Genomic DNA, 22936 nt, shown 5'->3' with positions numbered 1-22936 from the left:
AACATGTCACGCTTCAAAGTTGCGCCCACTCGTGGAATGGCAACAAACTTTTACCCTTAAAAATCTCCATAGGTGACGTTTAAAAAATTCTACAGGTTACATCTTTTGAGTTACAGAGGAGCTTTGGGGCTAGAATTATTGCGATCGCGGCGATACCTCACATGTGTGGTTTGAACACCGTTTTCATATGCGGGCGCTGCTCACGTATGTTCGCTTCTGAACGCAAGCTTGACGGGGCGCTTGAAAGAATAAATATGAGATCTGGGGTCAAAAAGACCTCAGATCTCATCGTTAGACTAAAATGCAATAAAAAAAAAAAAATATATAATTTTTTGATGTCATTCTACGGTGGGGGCCATCGTCCCCTCACTCGTCTCCAGGCCACTGATGGAAGAGGTTCCGATCGACTCCGCTGCTGCCGATGGCTCCGGTAAGCGTCGGAGAGCAGCGGGAGGGGGGGGGCCTCTCCTGCCGCCGATAAAAGTGATCTTGCGGCGAATCTGCCGCAGAGACCACTTGTATCTGAAAGTGGACCGCCCGCTCTTGAAGAGGGTATTGAGGTTATGGTGGCTAGCTGCTACCATAACAACGGCATTACTCTTCAAAGTAGCGACGTATAACGACGGCAGGCGGTCTGGAACACGAGGGTTAACGACGCCTTTAAAAACCCTTTCACGCCGAGCGAACGCATATATGCGTCCTCGGCTTTCGGGGGTTATACCGGAATGATGCCTGCAGCTGCAGGCATCATCCCGGTACCGTTGTTTAGAGCGGGCGATTGGCTCTTCAGACATAACAACCGATGCGGCTAAAAGACGCTCGGTTGTTATGCCGGAGGAGCGGGAGGGGACATACACCCCCTCCCGCTGCCTCTCGCCGCTCTGACCGGGCCTCCCGTCCCACCGGGAGACCCGATCCTCCATCTGGCGCCTCCAGTGTCCAGGCGGAGACTGACACTAAGCCGTAAACAGCTTTGATTTAAGTCACACATGTGAGGTATCGCCGCGATTGTCAGAGCGAGAGCAATAATTCCAGCACTAGACCTCCTCTGTAACTCTAACCTAGTAACCGTAAAAAAAAAAAGTTTAAAGCGTCGCCTATGGAGATTTTTAGTTACCGTAGTTTGTCGCCATTCCACGAGTGCGTGCAATTATAAAGCATGACATGCTTGGTATCTATTTACTCGGCGTAACATCTTCTTTCACATTATGCAAAAAAATTGGGCTAACTTTACTTTTTCATTTTTTTAGAATTCATGAAAGTTAATTTTTCCCAAAAAGTTGCGTTTGAAACACCACCGCACAAATACTGTGAGACATAAAATATTGCAACAATCACCATTTTATTCTCTAGATCAGGGGTGGGCAATTATTTTTTCGATGGGGCCACATGAGAAACTAAAAATATTTTGGAGGGCCGGGCCAAAAGGCTAAACTCAATACTGCATAAAATCAATTGTATTTCTTTATAAAAAGCAGTAAATATCATTGTTGGACAACTGGTACGAGTACTTGTTATAGACATGGCACAGGAGGGGGACAGAGGCTGGGGACATGGCACAGGAGGGGGACAGAGGCTGGGGACATGGCACAGGAGGGGGACAGAGGCTGGGGACATGACACAGGAGGGGGACAGAGGCTGGGGACATGACACAGAAGGGGGACAGACGCTGGGGACATGACACAGGAGAGGGACAGACGCTGGGGACATGACACAGGCGGGGAACAGACGCTGGGGACATGACACAGAAGGGGGACAGACGCTGGGGACATGACACAGGAGAGGGACAGACGCTGGGGACATGACACAGGAGAGGGACAGTGGCTGGGGACATGACACAGGAGAGGGACAGACGCTGGGGACATGACACAGGAGAGGGACAGACGCTGGGGACATGACACAGGAGGGGGACAGACGCTGGGGACATGACACAGGAGGGGGACAGACGCTGGGGACAGGCAGCCACTGTTTAATCAATAACAATTGATTAAACAGTGGCTGCATGTGATGGCACAGTGGCTGCGTGTGATGGCACAGTGGCTGCGTGTGATGGCACAGTGGCTGCGTGTGATGGCACAGTGGCTGCGTGTGATGGGCACAGTGGCAACAATTGATGGCACAGTGGCTGCGTTTGATGGGCACAGTGGCTGCGTGTTATTGGCACAGTGGCTGCGTGTTATTGGCACAGTGGCTGCGTGTGATTGGCACAGTGGCTGCATGTGATTGGCACAGTGGCTGCGTGTGATTGGCACAGTGGCTGCGTGTGATTGGCACAGTGGCTGCATGTGATTGGCACAGTGGCTGCGTTTGGGAACAGTGGCAACAATTGATTGCACAGTGGCTGCGTGTGATTGGCACAGTGGCTGCGTTTGATGGGAACAGTGGCTGCGTGTGATTGGCATAGTGGCTGCGTTTAATGGGCACAGTGGCGACAATTTATGGTGGCACAGACTCATGGGCGTCCGCTGAAATTTTTTCAGGGGGGGGGGGCGCTTCAGCAGCGGCGATACACAGTCGCATTTTACCCTTTCATCGACCGCTAGCGGGGGTTAAAAGCTACCCCCCCACGTTAAAATTTAAAAACACCCCACTGTGCCCCCTGCATCCTTCAATATCTCTTTGTCCTACTGTGTACCCCTCTCCACAACTGCACCTCTGGACCCCTTTACATTACACAGCACCCTGCATCACTGGACCTATTTCTATTATTACATAGTTATACAAAATTAAATGGTTCAACTCACCATAATGCAGAAACAGTTGGAGACCCGAGTGTGTCACTTGCCACCATCGCCTGCCACATGCTTATCACTTGCCACGTTGCCTGTCACATGTTGTGGATTGTCACTTGCCACGTTGCCTGTCACATGTTGTGGATTGTCACTTGCCACGTTGCCTGTCACATGTTGTGGATTGTCACTTGCCACGTTGCCTGCTGTCACATGTTGTGGATTTTCACTTGCCACGTTGCCTGCTGTCACATGTTGTGGATTGTCACTTGCCACGTTGCCTGCTGTCACATGTTGTGGATTGTCACTTGCCACAGCGCCTGTCGCACATTGTGGATTGTCACTAGCCACGTCGCCTGTCACATGTTTATCACTTGCAACGTTGCCTGTCACATGTTGTGGATTGTCACTTGCCACATCGCCTGTCACATGTTTATCACTTGCAACGTTGCCTGTCACATGTTGTGGATTGTCACTAGCCACGTCGCCTGTCACATGTTGTGGATTGTCACTTGCTACGTTGCCTGCTGTCACACATTGTGGATTGTCACTTGCCACATCGCCTGTCACATGTTTATCACTTGCCACGTTGCCTGTCACATGTTGTGGATTGTCACTAGCCACGTCACCTGTCACATGTTGTGGATTGTCACTTGCCACATCGCCTGTCACATGTTTATCACTTGCCACGTTGCCTGTCACATGTTGTGGATTGTCACTAGCCACGTCACCTGTCACATGTTGTGGATTGTCACTTGCCACGTCGCCTGTCACATGTTGTGGATTGTCACTAGCCACGTCGCCTGTCACATGTTGTGGATTGTCACTTGCCACGTCGCCTGTCACATGTTGTGGATTGTCACTTGCCACATCGCCTGTCACATGTTGCGGTCCGGATTGTCACTTGCCACATCGCCTGTCACATGTTGCGGTCCGGATTGTCACTTGCCTGCTCCAATTGTCCCTTGCTGTGTCCCAGAGTCAGGACCAGGGTTGTCAGCAATGTCAGGCAGCAGAGAAATTATTTAAACTCTCTAAATTCCCGCGCTGCCTACACAGAGAGGAAGGGGGGGGGCTGCTGGGCGGGCAGTGAGAGATGATGTAATCTCTCTGCTCCCTCCCGCTTACCAGCTCGCTGATTGGCCAGCACTCGCTCAGGCATAGACACTCACCAAGCCAAGCTGCCCAGCCCACAAGTTCTCTCACCTGACACCCGTCAGCGGAGCCGCCCGCACTTTTAGCTGTCACTCGCCCGCACACTATGTCACTCGCTCCCTCACCAGCCCACCCAGCTGCCCACAGCCTGGCCTGCTAGCTCTCACCCATCCACGGCACTCACCGGCCATCCGCTGTTAGATTTCAGGGGGTGCCGTCCCGCTGACAGAGAGGGGGGGGCGATCGGGGGAGATATACAGTGCAGACAGCTCACGGCTCTCCTCTCCCTGTCACAGCGCCACGGCTCTATTTACCAGAGAACTCTGCAGCGGCGCTGTGACAGGGAGAGGAGAGCCGTGAGCTGTCTGCACTGTATATCTCGCCCGATCGCCCCTGTCAGTGGAGCTAGCTCTAATTTCATTCCCCGTGATGCCGCCTTGTTTCCTGCCGAGAATCATGCACAAGTGGCTGCCCTGCCTACTGTTATCACCGCAGCGGGGAACATTACAGACAGCGTTCGTTTGAACAGCTGTTTTCCCCGCTGCGCATAGACACTCCCCCTTGGACGGATCTGTCCAATCGCGAGCAAGGGGGAGTGTCTATGCGACTCCCCCTTGCTCGCGATTGGACAGATCCGTCCAAGGGGGAGTGTCTATGCGCGGCGGGGAAAACAGCTGTTCAAACGAACGCTGTCTGTAATGTTCCCCGCTGCGGTGATTAACGTGGCGGCGGCGGCGGCGGGGGGCCGGATTAAAAGGTCTGCCGGGCCGTATACGGCCCGCGGGCCGTAGTTTGCCCAGGTCTGCTCTAGATTCTCTGCTAATATATTATATATATATATATATATATATATATATATAAATAATGTTTGGGGGTTCTAAGTAATTTTCGAGCAAAAAAAAAAAATGGGATTTATAGGCTTAGGAATGAAAGGGTTAAGGAGATCAAGCGGTTCTGCAAATACAGCAGTTACAGGGTTGAGACAAATTATTTTACTCACTGAACTGCAACTCAATTTATAACATTTGTATTGTGTGTATTTTTTCCTGGATATTTGGTTGATATTCTGTCTCTAGCATTTAAAATACACATAAGTAAAAAATGATAGACCCTTCATTTCTTTGTGGGCAAACATACAAAATCTGCAGGGGATCAAATCATTATTTTCCCCACTGTAAGTGTATAAATAGAAAATAAAATAAATCAAATTTTGAAAAGGAATTTGAAGAAGGGGTTGGATACGGGCCCATCAAAGTCCAACAACTGAAATAGTAATCCTGTGAGGATCTGTCCTATAACTACCACAGTGACCGACAAGAAATCAGGTGAAATAGGTGAACTTTTACCTGAGCCACCGAGACTTCCCCAGAGTTCTGATCCAGGTCAGGGTGACGGATGACAGAGGATGAGGACGATGTGCGATTCAGAAGGTCCGGGTGATGGGTGACAGAGGATGAGGATGATGTGCGATTCAGAAGGTCCGGGTGATGGGTGACAGAGGATGAGGATGATGTCTGATCTAGGAAGTCAGGGTGACGAATGACAGAGGATGAGGACGATGTGCGATTCAGAAGGTCAGGGTGATGGGTGACAGAGGATGAGGATGATGTCTGATCTAGGAAGTCAGGGTGACGAATGACAGAGGATGAGGACGATGTGCGATTCAGAAGGTCAGGGTGATGGGTGACAGAGGATGAGGATGATTTCTGATCCAGGAGGTCAGGGTGACCGATGACAGAGGATGAGGATGATGTCTGATCCAGGAGGTCAGGGTGACCGATGACAGAGGATGAGGTTGTGCGATTCAGAAGGTCAGAGTAAAGAGTGATGGAGGATGAAGATGCAATGTGATCCAGGAGGTCAGGGTGATTGATGACAGAGGATGATGTGTGAACCTGGAGGTCAGGGTGATGGATGACTGAGGGTGAGGATGATGTGTGATCTAGAAGGTCAGAGTGATGGATGCCAGAGGATGATATGTGATCCAGGAGGTCAAAGTGATGGATGACAGAGGATGAGGATGATGTCTGATCCTTGAGGTCAGGGTGATGGGTGACTGAGGATGATGTCTGATCCAGGCGATCATGGTTACGGATGACAGAGGATGATGTCTGATCCAGGCGATCGTGGTTACGGATGACAGAGGATGAGGATGATGTCTGATCTAGGAGGTCAGAGTGATAAGTGACAGAGGATGAGGATGATGTCTGATCCTTGAGGTGAGGGGTGACTGAGGATGATGTCTGATCCAGGCGATCATGGTTACGGATGACAGAGGATGAGGATGATGTCTGATCCTTGAGGTGAGGATGATGGATAACAGAGGGTGATGTCTGATCCAGGAGATCAGGGTGATGGATGACAGAGGGTGATGTCTGATCCTTGAGGTGAGGGTGATGGATGACTGATGTGTGATCCAGGAGGTGTTCTTTGCTGTGTTGCCAGGTGTAGCTCCTGATCCCCTCCATAGGTGACAATGCTGATCCGGACATGACATGAAGTGTCATATATAAGGTAATAATAATATTGGGGTGAGGTGTGTCCCTCCATCCTAGGACCCCCATCCCATGCAGTATCAGTGATGGGCCCCCCCGGCCATGCTCGGGCCCCCTCCTCTCATACAATGTACACGGAGCGGACTCATCACAACACAACAATCTACAAACTTTCTACTTCCAGGACAGGACGGAGGCGGGAGGGAAAGATTTAGGAATGTGAGATTCCGCCTCCCCCGGCACTGATTGGTGGCTGCCATGGTAACCCGAGTCCGCTCCTTCCGCGTTGTGCATCATGGGAGTTGTAGTCCTGAACTCCACAGGAAACTTTACTGCTACCGAGATCACTAATCTGTCCGCGGGATGGAGGAGAGCGGAGCGGGGTGCAGGCCGGGGGAGGACTGGCAGAGCTCATGGTAGTGGAGGACTGGCAGAGCTCAGTATAGCAAAGGACTGGCAGAGCTCTGGGTAGGAATTAGGAAAGCCCAGCATAGTGGAGTACTGACCAAGCTCACGGCAGGACTGGCATTGCCCAGGGTAGCAAAGGACTGGCAGAGCCCAGGGTATGACTGGCAGAGCCCAGGGTAGCTTAGGACTGGCAGAGCTCTGGGTAGGACTGGCAGAGCTCATGATTGCAAAGGACTGGCAGAGCCCAGGGTAGAACTGGCAGAGCCCAGGGTGGTGGCGGACTGACAGAGCTCTGGGTATGACTTGTAGAGCCCAGGGTAGCTTAGGACTGGCAGAGCTCAGGGTAGCAAAGGTCTGGCAGAGCTCAGGGTAGCAAAGGTCTGGTAAGGACTGGCAGAGCCCAGGGTAGCAAAGGACTGGCAGAGCCAAGAGTAGGACTGGCAGAGCTCAGGGTAGCTTAGGACTGACAGAGCTCTGGGTAGGACTGGCAGAGCTCATGATTGCAAAGGACTAGCAGAGCCCAGGGTAGGACTGGCAGAGTTCAGGGTAGGACTGGCAGAGCCCAGGGTGGTGGCGGACTGACAGAGCTCTGGGTATGACTTGTAGAGCCCAGGGTAGCTTAGGACTGGCAGAGCTCTGGTAAGGACTGGCAGAGCTCGGGGTAGGACTGGGAAAACCCAGGATAGCGGAGTACTGACCAAGCTCTGGGTAGGACTGGCAGAGCCCAGGGTAGCAAAGGACTGGCAGAAGCCAGAGTAGGACTGGCAGAGCTCATGGTAGCAGAGGACTGGTAGAGCTCAGCATAGCAGTATCTGCTTTGAAGCCATGGCAAGCGGTAGCTGCTCCTCCGATATAGTCCTGACATTCTCAGTGGACTCGGTGGAGGTGGTCCCGGGTCTGATGGCAGTTGCGGTGGTCCTGGGCGCTGTAATCGGGGTCCTTGCTGCAGGACTGCTGTGCTGGTTTGTGGTTTTGCCCCTTCTTTCCAGGAAGGTGAGTGATCAGTACTGTTGTGTTTGGTTGAGTGGTAAGGTTGGGGCATAACTCCCAACTGTCCCTGATTTGGAGCAATGTCCCTCTGTCCCTCATTCCTCCTCATTTGTCCCTTATTTTGGTCTGATCCATACAGATGTATATAAAATTTACTTTTTATCTTTCAAAAAGTGTTTCCCAGTGCTAAACCTTTCATCTAAATTTCTAAATTGCTGCATTTGTAAGTTTCAAAAGCCAATATAAAGAAATAGTAGTGGTAAAAAAAGCACTTGTGGGTTTAATTAATCTTTTTTTGGTTACTTCTCCTTAAAAGGGGTGTGGCAGGGGGTGTGTCCTATGCCTACATACATTTGCTAGTAGGTGTCCTTCATTCCCATCTCAAAATGTTGGTAGGTATGCAATGGGACTACCTGTCCTTGATTGTCCATTATGGACATGTAGGGGGAGATTCAGATAGAGATACGACGGCGGATCTCCTGATCCGCCGTCGTATCTCTGAGATCCGACGGTCGGATCTATGCGACTGATTCATATGAATTCGTTACGCATAGATCTCCCTTAGATCCGACAGGTGTAAGTGACTTACACCGTCGGATCTTAGGCTGCAATCTCCCGCCGGCCGCTAGGTGGCGTTTCCATTTGTATACGCGATGAATATGCAAATGAGGAGATCCGCTGATTCAGAAACGAACGCTCGCTTTTTTTTTACGTCGTTTGCGTTCGGCTTTTTCCAGGAGGATAGTTACCCCTGCTATATGCGGCGTATCCTATGTTAAGTATGGCCGTCATTTCCGTGCCGAGTTTTTTGAATTTTTTACGTCGTTTGCGTAAGTTGGTCGCGAATATGGATGGACGTAATTTACGTTCCCGTCGAAACCAATGATGTCCTAGCGGCGTCATTGGGAGCAATGCACGCCGGGAAAATTTGCGGACGGCGCATGCGCAGTTAAATCGGCGCGGGGACGCGCCTGATTTAAATACTACACTCCCCCTAGCCGCGGAATTTGAATTCCGCCAGGGGATTTACGATCCGCCGGCGCAAGTTTCGAGGTAAGTGCTTTCTGAATACAGCACTAGCCTCTCAAATTTGCGTCGGCGGATCGTAAATCAGATAGATTACGCCGATCTAAAGATCCGCTAATCTATCTGAATCTACATACATTACCAGATGCAACAATTATGGATTTTACAAACTGTTTGTAAATTTACTGAAAGTTGGCAACCCTGGTAAACGCAGCCTCTGTAGTATGCCCCATGTGAACGATGCCCTATTTTTTTTTTTTTTTTTACAGCTACTGGAGAGACTACTCTAGTGATTTCCAGTTTCCACAGTAGTCTTGCAGGTATGGCATAGAAAAAAATCTCCTGTCAGCAGCATCTTTGTAGCGGTGAGAGGAGCGATGTGTATACCGCTCTTTCACCGCTCCTTCCCATTTAAAACAATGGGAAACCGCGGCAATACCGCCCGCAATGCGTCTCTGCAGAGGCGTATTGCGGGCGGTATTAACCCATTATCGGCCGCTAGCGGGGGTTAATACCGCACCGCTAGCAGCCGAATCCCGCGGCAAATCCCACGGTATAGCGCCGCTATTTTTAGCAGGGCTATACCGCCAACGCGCCTCCCGCCCCAGTGTGAAAGGGGCCTTACGCACCTTCCTGCCCAAGCCAATTTTCAGCTTTCAGCGCTGTCGCACTTTGAAAGACAATTGCGCGGTCATGCTACACTGTACCCAAACAATTTTTTTATAATTTTGTTACCACAAATAGAGCTTTCTTTTGGTGGTATTTGATCACCTCTGCGATTTTTATTTTTTGCGCAACAACTAAAAAAATACCCAAAATTTTGAAAAAAATAATGTTTTTATTTTTTTCTGTACACTTTTTTTTGTAAATAAGTAAGTTTTCTTCTTTAATTACGGGCACTGATGGGCACTCATGGGCGACACTGATGGGCACTCATGGGCGGCACTGATGGGCACTCATGGGCGGCATTGATGGGCATTCATGGGCGGCACTTATGGGTGGCGCTGATGGGTACTTATGGGTGGCACAGATGGGCACTGATAGGTGGACACTGGACATGGATGGGCACTGAGAGGTCGCACTGATGGACACTGAGGGGTGGCACTGATGGACACTGAGGGGTGGCACTGATGGCATTGCTGGGCATCACTTGTTTATCCCATGTTGCCAGTCAGTGCCCATTTGTGGGCACTGATTGGCATCTATTCTAATTGTTTTTTATTATTTTTTCATTGTTGCCCCCTTCATTGGTGGTCCAGGCGGCTTCCCTGGTGGTCCAGTGTGGGCATCTGAGGGGGAGCTGCACTGATAAACAATCAGCGCAATACCCCCCTATCAGGAGAGCCGCCGACCGGCTCTCCTCTACTCACGGCTTGTCAGACGCGAGTGAGGGAGAGCCGATCAACGGCTCTTCCTGTTTACATCGTGATTGGACATGGCTGATCACGTGGTAAAGAGCCTCCGCCGGAGGCTCTTTACCGAGATCGGAGATGCAGGGTGTCATACTGACACCTCGCATCACCGATCGCCGCGCTGCTTGCCCCCACGGGCGCACGCCGGCATGTTATCCTGCTGGACGTCAATAGACGTCTAGTCAGGATAACACAACCACTTCCCGGACGTCAATATACTATTGACCGGGCGGGAAGTGGTTAAGGGGGCGTAGCAATGGGTGTTTCCTATGCTAACGTACCTTTTTGCTGTTAGGTCTCCCTCATTCTCATCTCAAAAAGTTGGGAGATATGGTTGGGGGTTGCACAGGAGATTTCTGATCTCAAGGGGTCTCCAAACTACACCCCATATGCCAAATGCAGCCCTCTGCAAGGTTTTATGTGGCCCTCCGATGTTGGGACTCATTCACACAGGCGGTTATATAACTTCTGCACGGAATGCGGGTTCTTGCTGGCAGCACTAGCTGAAGATCCTGCGTAAAATATGCATTCAAAAGTAGTCATGTTTAGGTGTATTTAGACAGGTTTAGATGCGTACAAGTCTTTCATTCCCATAAATAATTCCTCATATACAGGTTTATACATGTAGATTCAGCTAGCTGAAGCGTGTGAAAAATGCTCCGGAGCCCACACACGGTCGTTTTTAATGACATTAAAAAAAAAATTCACATTGCGAAAAACGGTCGTGTGTACGCGGCTTAAGATACAGGAATTTTGTGCACAGCATTGGATACATTTGTGACCCACTTGACTCAGCCTTTCCGCAACAATGTATCAACACGGCTTAATTCTGTCAGTTTGGTCTTTAACCACTTCCTTACTGGGCACATATACCCCCCTCCTGACCAGGTGAAATTTCAGCTTCCGGCACTGCGTTGCTTTAACTGACAATTGCGCGGTCATGCGGCGTGGCTCCCAAACAAAATTGACGTCCTTTTTTCCCCACAAATAGAGCTTTATTTTGGTGGTATTTGATCACCTCTGCGGTTTTTATTTTTTGCGCTATAAACAAAAATAGAGCGACAATTTTGAAAAAAAAACAATATTTTTTACTTGTTACTATAATAAATTGCCCAATTTTTTTAAAAAAAATAATTTTTTCTCAGTCTAGGCGATACGTATTATTCTACATATTTTTGTTAAAAAAATCGCAAGAAGCGTCTGGTTTGCGCAAAAGTTATTGCGCTTACAAAATAGGGGACAGAATTATTATTTTTTATTATTTTTTTTTTACTACTAATGGCGGCGATCAGCATTTTTTTTCGTGACTGCGACATTATGGCGGAGACATCGGACACTTTTGACACATTTTTGGCGCCATTCACATTTATACAGCGATCAGTGCAATAAATATGCACTAATTACTGTATAAATGTGACTGGCATTGAAGGGGTTAACACTAGGGGGTGAGGAAGGGGTTAATGTGTACCCTGAATTGTGTTACTAACTGTGGGGGAAGGGGGGTGACTGGGGGAGGTGACCGATGCTGTGTCCCTATGTACAAGGGACACAGATCCGTCTCCTCTCTCCCCTGACAGGACGTGGAGCTCTGTGTTTACACACAGAGCTCCACGTCTTGTCCCTGTAGCCGCCGATCGCGAGTCCCTGGCGGACATCGCGGCCGCCAGGCACTCGCATCGGCATCTCAGCGATGCGGCGAGCGCGCGCGCCTCCGCCGGACGTGCCCGCGCCGCGGGCTGCGCGCGCAGGCCGTAAAAACACGGCCTCCCAGAAATGTAGAGCCACCCTGCGGCCGTACAAAGTCGTACGGCCGTCGGGAAGTGGTTAATTCACATTCGGATGTTTATCTGCTGGCCCCGGCCCCTGCTTATATGGGTCACATTCACACAGATGCAAAAAAACTCCTCATCCATGGGCTTTTGGCTTTTTTTTTTTGAGTGCTTTTTTATTTTATTTTTATTTTTTTACACCTGAATGCAACTGTATTTAGCTATATAAACATCCAGGAACCAGCCCTAAAATATAAAAACGTTACGCTTCTCAATCGTGCAATAAACGGTGTCTAAGGCCTCATTCACACTGCGGCTTGGGACTGCAAAGTCACATGACAAGTCCTACCCTATGATTTCCAATGAGTACCGTTTATATCTGTGCGACTCTGCACTACCTTGGTCTGACTTTGATGCGACTTCAGGTCCATAGACTCAAAAGTCGCACGACTTTCAGGTCGCAAAAGTGTGAATGGGGCCTAAGTATGTGAAATACAATAATAAAGTCCCATAGAATATTCGAAAAGTGAATGTCCCATATATCACCACAATATAAGTCCTGTGCTCAAAATCTTCAGATGCTATATAATAATAGGTACCTGCGCAAAACTATAAATACCGCCGTTGTTGTAGCGCTGCGTGTCTTACAGCTATAAAAGCTGAATAATAGTAGCAAAATACAAAAAAGCACGCTCTTCAGATTACCAATTCTATAAAGTGCTAAACTTAAAGTGAACAATGAAATTTATTTACCGTATATACTCGAGTATAAGCCAACCCGGATATAAGCCGAGGCACCTAATTTTACCACAAAAAAATGGGAAAACTTATTGACTTGAGTATAAGCCTAGGGTGTCCATCTGCATGCCTCACTGTGTCCATGTGCATGCCTCACTGTGCATGTGCCTCACTATGCCCGTGCCTCACTATGCCCATGCCTCACTGTGTCCATGACTAGACTGACGTTTAACATGAGAGTCTATGGAAGGGGTGCCTGGCTTTGAAAAATCAGTGCTCCCCGGCCGTAGGTCCCCTAGACAACAAACTTTGCGCACTTGTAGAGGAGAAAGAGGGCTACATGTGTGCCAAGCTCTGGGTCCAGGGGACCTACGACAGTCTGGTACCGGGCCCCCAAAGTCACCAGAGAAATTACCATTGAAATGACTTGTAGAGGAAGAGTGGGGCTATATGTGTGCCAAGTTTGGGGTCCAGCCGGTACCATGTCCCCAAAGTCCGGGAGATCAGGTGCAAAAAAGGTGACTGGAGTATAAGCCGAGGGGGGCATTTTCAGCACCAAAAAGTGTGCTGAAAAACTCGGCTTATACTCGAGTATATACGGTGCCGTATTTATCGGCTTATATCGCGCACTATTTTCCCCTTAAAATAAGGGGAAAATCGTGGGTGCGCGATATACACCGATAGCCGCTTCCCGCGCTTAGTTTGAAATCCTGCGCCGACATATACCGAGTGCAGTACACTCGGGTACATTCGGCCAGGCTCGGCTTCGCTCGTGCTCGCACATAAACGTCAGAGCGTGAGCGACGCAGAGCCTTGCCGAATGTACCCGAGTGTACTGCACTCGGTATATGTCGGCGGAGGCGTTCGCACTGAGCGCGGGAAGCAGGGACTCAACGTGAGGCGCGCGCTGGAGAAGCCGGAAGGACACCATCGAGGCCGCAGACGGACGCCGGACCGGACGATGGACGCTGGGAAGACACCAAAACTGTAAGTAATAAAATCATATAACTTTTTTTTTTTTTTACAGGAATTTCGGGGGCAACATTAGGGGTGCGCGGTATACGCGGGAGCGGGTTATACCGCGATAAATACGGTAATTCATAATAAGTTGTAGCACCCAGTAAAGTGCTATGTGATCACCTAAAAAGTGCTGAGTGCGATTTACATATAAAAAAATTAAAGTCCTCAATCAAATGATTGCTGTGTCATCCAATAAACTGCTTGCTGTGATATATAATAAAGTGCTTGCTATTAGACATGTGCACAAACAAACATTTTTTTTTTTGTTCGTTTTATTTGTTTTTTTGTTTTTGTTTTTTCCGTTTATCCGTTCATTCGTTATGATCGGCATTCCTTACTTTGGATCATTATTAATCGTTCCGTTCCATTCTTTTAGATGCAGTGTTCATTACTCGACATAATGCATACATTTGGATGCATTCGTATTCGTTACGTTCAATTTGTTTAGATTCTGTATTCGTTACTTCGGATAACTCGGATCCATTTGTATTTGTTACATTCACTAACAGTTGGGCAAATTTGAAAGGAAATCCCAATACATATAATTTAATAGTTCATTATATTTTTTATTAAATTAATAATGATAAAACTAATTTAAAAAAACAAAAAAATAATTTAATTATAATAGAAAACACGGAAAACAAAATTATCTGAATGTAATCGATTCATTAAACTCGTAGGTTGAATAGTTTTTCTTATTTAGAATTTTCAGATTTTCATTCTTTCTGATTTAGAATTTTTGAATTTTAGATCTTTTGGATTTTCGTTCTGAATATTAGTTTTCGTATACATTCGACAAGATGCTTCTGACTGAACAAATATGCAGAATTTCATCCGAAAACTAATTTGGAACGAAATGAATTGCACACGTCTACTTGCTATAATATGATCCATAGTTACGTAGTTGGTGAGGTTTAAAAAAAGTCCATCTAGTTCAACCAACAAATGGTTTATCCCAGGGTTTGACAAATTTGCTTGGAATCTAGGAGCCAGCTAAAAAAGTTAGGAGCCAGAAAACGCGCCCCGTCCCGACGAGCTTGTGCGCAGAAGCGAACACATACGTGAGCAGCGCCCGCATATGTAAACTGTGTTCAAACCACACATGTGAGGTATCTCCGCGATTGGTAGAGCGAGAGCAATAATTCTAGCCCTAGACCTCCTCTGTAACTCAAAACATGCAACCTGTAGATTTTTTTAAACGTCGCCTATGGAGATTTTAAATGGTAAAAGTTTATCGGCATTCCACGAGCGGACGCAATTTTGAAGCGTGACATGTTGGGTATGAATTTACTCGGCGTAACCTATATCTTTCATAATATTAAAAAAATGGGGATAACTTTACTGTTGTCTTATTTTTTTATAAAAAAAAGTGTAATTTTTTTCCCAAAAAAGTGCGCTTGTAAGACCGCTGCGCAAATACGGCGTGACACAAAGTATTGCAATGATCGCCATTTTATTCTCTAGGGTGTTAGGATAAAAAATATATAATGTTTGGGGGTTCTAATTAGAGGGAAGAAGATGGCAGTGAAAATAGTGAAAAATAGAGAAGAAATTACATTAGAATTGCTGTTTAACTTGTAATGCTTAACTTGTAATACCAACGGCCACCACCAGAAGGCGCCAGCTTACACATCTGGTTGTAATAACTTGTAATACCAACGGCTCACCACCAGATGGTGCCAGCTCACAAAAAAAAATGTTGTTTTTTTTTGCCCCCCTTCCAAGCCAAGTCGCCAGGACCCTATTTCTAGTCGCCATGGCGACCTGGGGCCCGGGATTTGTCGAGTCCTGGTTTATCCCAAAATGATGATTTAAAAAAAAATCCACCAATCTGTGCTCCAAAGTGATAATACTCTGCACTTACCAGAAAAATGTTACCTCTTTTCTCGAAGAAGGTAAAAAAATGCCTCAGATCCCCAGTTGGAGTTGAAAATCACTCATCCATCGGCATCCAGGATAATGTGGGCAATGAAAGATAAACCGCACACCAAGAGAAATTCCTCAATCTTTAAACAATCTTTCAGTGGTCTCATAGGCAAGGGGGGGAAAACATAACAGATATCCTCATAGTGTAGTATTATACGTTTTTATTCCTAGGTATAACATTTTACACTTACCCGAAGACAGAAAAAAGGAGCATCAAATAAGGAAATGAGAAACGCCGGTTTGTGCTCCACCTACGTTTCATAAACTGGAAGTGACGTGTGCTGGAAAGTCTCACCCAACGCGTTTCGTCAGTGTGCATCTGACCTGTCTGGTTTAACCACTTAATGCCCGCCCACTGTATATATACGTCCTGTTTTTAAAGATGGATATCTCGGTAACGGCAGCAGCTGCTGCCACAACCGAGGTATCCATCTTTTCAGTGGGCGGGCCTGTAAACGATAACGGCAGTCCCGCCCAGCGTCTTAAAGAGACAATTTTTTGTTGTCATTTTTTTAAATGACAAATTTTCCTTTTTTTATTTATTTTTTCTTGCTTTTAAGTAAATATGAGATCTGAGGTATTTTTGACCCCAGATCTAATATTTAAAGCGGGAGTTCACCCATTTCTAAAAAAAAAAATGTTCTCCCCTTAGATTCCTGCTCGTTCGGTCTAGGGGAATCGGCTATTTGTATTAAAATATGAGCAGTACTTACCCGTTTTCGAGCTGCATCTTCTTCCGTCGCTTCCGGGTATGGGTCTTCGGGAGCGGGCGTTCCTTCTTGATTGACAGGCTTCCGACGGTCGCATCCATCGCGTCACTCGTAGCCGAAAGAAGCCGAACGTCGGTGCGGCTGTATACTGCGCCTGCGCACCGACGTTCGGCTTCTTTCGGAAAATCGTGACGCGATGGATGCGACCGTCGGAAGCCTCTCGGAAGACTGTCAATCAAGAAGGAACGCCCATTCCCGCAGCCCATACCCGGAAGCGACGGAGAGGATGCATCTCGTAAACGGGTAAGTACTGCACATATTTTAAAACAAATTGCCGATTCCCCTAGAGAAAACGAGCAGGAATCTAAGGGGAAAAAGTGCCCTCTAAGGGTGAACCCCCGCTTTAAGAGGACCTGTCATGCTTTTTTCTATTACAAGGGATGTAATGTGGGCTTCACATCGTTTTTCGGCTTCTGAAATACGACAAAAAAAAAATTCGAACATGCTGCATTTTTTAACGTCGTTTTAAAAAATTTAGTTTTTCGAGTTGTAAAAAATGATCGTGTGTGGGCTAAAACGACGTTTTAAACCCGAGCATGCTCAGAAGCAAGTTATGAGACGGGAGCGCTCGTTCAGGTAAAACTACCGTTCATAATGGAGTAAGCACATTCATCACGCTGTAACAGACAGAAAAGCGTGAATCGTCTTTTACGAACACAGAATCAGCTAAAGCAGCCCAAAGGCGAATGGAACTTCCCCTTTAGAGTGCCGTCGTACGTGTTGTACGTCACCGCGCTTTGTTCATCATTTTTAAAAAACGATGGTGTGTGGGCAACGTCGTTTTTAATGATGAAGTTGGAAAAACTTTGTTTTTTGGACATGCCGAAAAATGATCGTGTGTACGTGGCATTAGAGTAAATCAAATAGATCAGTCCATCAAATCCAGTGATAATAGTAGCGCTCCTATTCATAGGACAATTCGCATGATTGCAAAGACTAAGGACTCAAAGCTGATTGTGCAGTTGCTGTCAGTGAAAAAGGTAAATGACACCTCTGTGCTCCGATCAGTAGATATATACTAGCCGCGGACAACTTATCAACTTTTTTGGGGAAATTGCTTACCCATCCGGGGCTCTGTGCTGGTGTATAAAGCAGCCTTAAGAAGTCCAGCGCATATAGCGCACCACAAGGAAGCTGCAAGGACCGGGACGCTCAAGGATCCTGGCCGGCAGACCAGGTTAGCTGCACGTGTATCCTGGGTCATGTGACCGCGTCAACCAGGTTCAAAGTTCACAGGTGTAGTAGACGGCGGCTCAAACGGAGGTTGAAGGAGGTGTATAGCAATTGAAGCGATTCTGCTGATTCCGATAGGCGTTCAGTCTAAGTGGTAAAGATCATCTACGACCCACAGCATCGTAACATCAATTGATTACCGTATTTATCGCCCTATAGCGCGCATCGGCGTATAGAGCGCACCCCAAACCTAGAGGAGAATCCTAGGGAAAAAAAATAAATAGTGACAATTTACAGATACAGTTGCCCGGCGTCCGTCTGCGGCATTCGTGGTGTCTTTGTGGTGTCCTCCCCGCTTCTCCCGCGCTGTTTTTGAACGCCGCCACCGACATATACCGAGAGCAGTACGCTCGGTATATGTCGGCGGCCGCGCTCAGAAAGCGGGGATCGGCGTATAACGCGCACCCACGATTTTCCCCTGATTTTAAGGGGGAAAAAGTGTGCATTATACGCCGATAAATACGGTAATTAAGTCCGGATAAACAGGGGCATACTATTATTTATTTTGCTCTAGTGTTTTTTTTTTTTTTTCTCTTACCTCCACTTTTAGAATACAACGTTGTATCTTTTACAGTGTTATTATTGATTCTGGTATTCTGGAGGAACATTCCCCTTTGGGAGATTCTGTACATCATCCCAGGGGAATCTTTTTGATATTTTGTGTGTTAATTAATAAAGTCTCTTTAATCCACTGATGGTTATATGTGGTTGATTCGCCCTCAGACTATCGTTTGGGACTTCTTCATGTCCCAAACTCCCCCCCCCCTTTTTTTTTTCTATCATGTTGTTATGCAGCCTCAAGGCCTGGGTGGCTCCAAGTCCCAACTCGTAGCTAGAGTTAGGAAGCACCTAGCAACATGGGACAAGGTATTACATGCACTTTGTCCCACATAGGAAAATAACAGTGAAAAAATGTTAATGATAGTTCTTCAAGACCCAAGGCCCATGTAAGTAAGCCCTTAAGCTGACCATACACACTGCAGTATAATTTCACAATCTCTCGTAGATCAACCAACCAATGTAGTGTGAGATCCTTCCTGATTGTTTAACATTAAATGGATTGTTCAGGTAGGCCCTCATTACCATAGTTTTTGGTAAATATGAAGTATTTTGTACAGTGGAACCTTGGATTGCGAGTAACGCGGTTAACGAGCATTTCGCAACACGAGCACTGTATTTCCTAAAATCCTAATTTGGTTTGCGAGTGTTGTTTCGCCAAACAAGCAGGATTCAGGCCAAAGCGGTGTGCAGTACCGTGTTCGGCCTGAGGTGGGGGGGGACGCCGGAGCTGAACTACTGGAAAGGCCCGAGGACAGTTAGGCTGACCTCTGCAAACCTCGAAAAGGCTCGTGAACAGAGTCTTTCCGAGGTTTACTGAGGTCAGCCGAACTGTCCTTGGTCCTTTTCTGCCCTTTCCTAGGCTCTTCGGTGCCCCCCTCCCGCCTCTGCCCACATGTGGTATTGCATGCCATTGAAGTCAATGCGGAACAAATTATTTTCGTTTCCATTTACTTCAATGGGGAAACTTGCTTTGATATGCAAATGCTTTAAATTACGAGCATTCTCCTGGAACAGATTATGCTCGTAATCCAAGGTTCCACTGTACAATGAAATTTGTAACATGTACAGATAACATGCATATAGGATCTATATGAATACAATGGGAAAATTCACACTTTTATGCCTGAAAAGAAGCTTGTAGACCAGGGGTGGCCAACCAGTGGCCCGGGGGCCACATGTGGCCCGCGGAGCCCTCTGATGTGGCCCGCGACCTCCTGCTCTGGAATGGTGGGTTGGCAAGCCCAGATCGCAGGTTGCCAACCCGCCATACTGCAGCATCAGTGTTGTGAATGGTGGTGGTAGAGGAAGAAAGCGGCTGCGGAGCAGAGCCCCATAGGCCGATGCTTTCTCTACAGCTAGTCTATGGCAAAGTTAAGCTAACCCGCAGGATAGACACAGGTGCATTATGCTGCACCCACGTTGTGGGTAAACCGCAGCACATCAGGGTGAAAGCAGTCTTAGGCCCTTTTCACACGATCAGCCCAACCAAATAGGACCCTCAATTAACCTCTACAGAGCGACAGATGTCCGTTTACGCTCGCCTACCTCCAATCCAAAAAACAAAAGGGAATTCGTCCCATTCCATCTGGGCGGATCGGAGGACCTATAGAGTAGCCGTGACCTGTCATCCGTCCGCTCCGTTCAATGTGGCCCGCGACTGGTTACCAAGTTGCTTAAGTGACCCTCGCTCTTCAAAAGGTTGGGCACCCCTGTTGTAGACCAATGTCTCTACCAGAGCAGAAACCTATTACCCGTGTGTGTGTTTTTGGATTGTGAGAGGAATCTAAGGTACCCAAAAGAACCACATGAGACAGAGAACATGTGTACCCCTTGTCACTAAAGTTGTTTGGATGAAATGAACCCAGGACCCACACTCGCATTGCTAGCCATTGGCTGTCCATACCAACTAAACAGAGTGCATATTTCAGAATTGACAGAGGTCAGCCATTGGTTACTATTAGTGTTGCTCACGAATATTCGTATTGCGAATATTCGGCTCGAATATGGCATATTCGAGTATTCGCGAATATATCGCATTTCGCGGCCAATATTCGCTATTCCGAATATTCGCATTTTTTCAATTTCTATTTTTAAAACAGATCACATCCTAGTGATCTCCATCGACGTCTAAAAGCATTGCTGGTATGATTAGAGACACTGGACCGAGTAGCTGAAGCGATCATTTTATATTGCCGAATATTCGCAATGCGAATATTCGGCAATAGGAATATTGCGCGATTATTTTCTCCGCCCTTCTTTTGCATCAGAGTTCTCCTACCACAGTTGTTAAAATTTCGCTATCATTTTCGCATCCGCATTAGCACAATTTCGCAATATTGTTTTTTGGATAAAATGTCACGAATATTCGATTTCAGAATATTAGCGAATACTTTCTCCGCCCTTCTTTTGCATCGGAGCCAATCAGAGTTCTCCTACCACAGTTGTCGAAATTCCACAATCAATTTCGCATTCGCATTTGCGAAATTTCGATAATATATCACGAATATTCGATTTCAGCATGAGCCAATCAGAGTTCTCCTACCGCACTTGTCGAAATTTCGCAATTATTTTCGCATTCGCGATAGCTAAATTTCGCAAAAATTTCATTTGGATAAAATATCACGAATATTCGATTTTAGCGAATATTTCTCGAATATTCGGCTATATATTCGTGATATATCGCGAAATCGAATATGGCGTATTCCGCTCAACACTAGTTACTATCAGCAGTATTCATATTTTTCTTTTTCTCCACTCTTGGTAAATCAACCTAGTGCTATTTATATTACATAGATCATATAAATGAGAGATTGGCAGCTCCTACTGCATAATGGGCCAGCAGCATCTGGATTTATGGCACACGGCTGTGTGATTGACGGGCGTCATGTGCTACCTGTCAAAACCACAATAATTACAGTTTCACAACTATGAAGGGCAGTTTACTGACCTCTATAACAGTTGTTGCCATATTTTCAAATTTGATATAAAACTATTTTTTCAGGTTATTTAAATGGCAATTTATTTTAGTAATGAATTTGAAACCACCATGTGCAAAGTGCCTCCTTCAATGCTATGTTTAATTATACTTTTATCTATATAAATTGATCTCTTAGCCCCTCATAAATTCCATCAGAGTGTTGTGGGACTTGGCTGCAAGATTGAAATCATGTGAAACATTTAAACTAAATTATTGAAAGGTTCATCAAACATTAACCTCACTCTGAGAATAATCTTTTCCGAGACTTCTTTGCAGGGAAAAGGATGATTAAATGTTTACAAGGAAGGGAATTCAAGATAAAGGCTAATACCTGCGTGAGAAGCTTTACACGGACGCTGCAATTATCTGTCTTCGCCGAATGTCTCTGCCCTGGAACTTTTGTGCAGCCCTGGGAAAAAAAGGTGCTTTCCATGTCCGTTAAATATATTGCAAGGATTTTAACTTTATTGCAGTGTTTTATCTGCTTATGTTTTCTTGAATTGGACACATGCAGTCCAGCAACTTCTGGAGTGCCAAGTAGAAGTCAGTGGGCCAGATTCAGATACAAGATACGACGGCGTATCTCCTGATACGCCGTCGTATCTCTGAGTGCGCTCAGTCGTATCTATGCGCCTGATTCAGAGAATCAGTTACGCATTGATATCCCTAAGATCCGACAGGTGTAAGTGTCTTACACCGTCGTATCTTAGGCTGCATTTTCTGGCTTGGCGCTTCCGTATGCTTACGCGAGGAATATGCAAATTAATATTTACGCCGATTCAGAAACGAACGACCGCCCGACGCTTTTTTTTTACGTCGTTTGCGTTCGGCTTTTTCCGACGTATAGTTACCCCTGGGTCTATGAGGCGCAGCCAATGTTAAGTATGGCCGTCGTTCCTGCGGCGAAATTTGAATTTTTTACGTCGTTTGCGTAAGTCGTTCGCGCATACAGATGGACGTAATTTACGTAAACGTCGAAACCAATGACGTCCGTGCGACGTCATTTGGAGCAATGCACGCTGGGAAAATTTTCGGACGGCGCATGCGCTGTTTGATCGGCGCGGGAACGCGCCTGATTTAAATACTACACGCCCCTAGCCGCGGAATTTGAATTCCGCCGGGGATTTACGATATGCCGCCGCAAGTTTTGAGGTACCGTATTTATCGGCGTATACCTCGCACTTTTTTGCCCTGAAAATCAGGGCAACATCGTGGGTGCGCGATATACGCCGATACCCGCTTTCCCACGCCGAGTTTGAATACTGCGCCGGCATATACCGAGCGCAGTACACTGGTGTATAGTCGAGCAGGCTCGGCTCCTCTCGCGCTCACGTCCTGGATGTACAGGACGTGAGCGCGAGAGTAGCCGAGCCTGCCCGACTATACACGAGTGTACTGCGCTCGGTATATGCTGGCGCAGTATTCAAACTCGGCGCGGGAAAGCAGGGATCGAGCGGGGAGGACGCTGCAGAAGGACGCCAGACCAGACGAAGAGGACACCCGAAGCCGCAGACGGACGCCGGACCCGACGAGGCCGCCGATGGACGCCACGCAAGACACCAAAACTGTAAGTACAAAAATCTTTTTTCCACAGGAATGCGGGTCCACTTTAGGGGTGCGCGCTATACGCCGGAGCGCGCATTACCCCGATAAATACGGTAAGTGCTTTGTGAATTAACCACTTGCCTCAAAAGCTTGCAGCGGCGGATCTTAAATCAGATAGGTTA

The 22936-nt window shown here is 47.1% G+C and overlaps 2 protein-coding genes across 3 annotated transcripts in view; one reads left to right on the top strand and one right to left on the bottom strand.

Annotated features, from left to right (window-relative positions):
• The window catches only part of EVC2 (EvC ciliary complex subunit 2), a 270686-nt gene extending 264132 nt beyond the window's left edge, over positions 1-6554 (bottom strand). The window contains exons 1-2 of one of the 2 annotated variants that reach the window (XM_040335409.1): positions 5994-6554; positions 5231-5951 (exon numbers count right to left, since the gene is read on the bottom strand). In XM_040335409.1, the coding sequence (XP_040191343.1) occupies positions 5231-5951; positions 5994-6448 (1176 nt within the window). In that variant the 5' untranslated portion in view covers positions 6449-6554. Of the gene's footprint in view, positions 1-5230 lie in introns of both variants that reach the window. The other variant, XM_040335408.1, reaches the window with a different exon arrangement.
• A 141-nt stretch (positions 6555-6695) lies between these two features.
• Positions 6696-22936, top strand: part of EVC (EvC ciliary complex subunit 1) — a 196685-nt gene continuing 180444 nt past the window's right edge. Inside the window, exon 1 of the mRNA XM_040335407.1 lies at positions 6696-7780. Coding sequence (XP_040191341.1) covers positions 7613-7780 — 168 coding nt within the window. The 5' untranslated portion in view covers positions 6696-7612. The remainder of the gene's footprint in view (positions 7781-22936) is intronic.

Source organism: Rana temporaria, chromosome 1 (genome assembly GCF_905171775.1).
Source record: "Rana temporaria chromosome 1, aRanTem1.1, whole genome shotgun sequence".
NCBI classification, from domain to species: Eukaryota; Metazoa; Chordata; class Amphibia; order Anura; family Ranidae; genus Rana; species Rana temporaria.
This window is presented reverse-complemented; position numbering and strand designations above follow the sequence as displayed.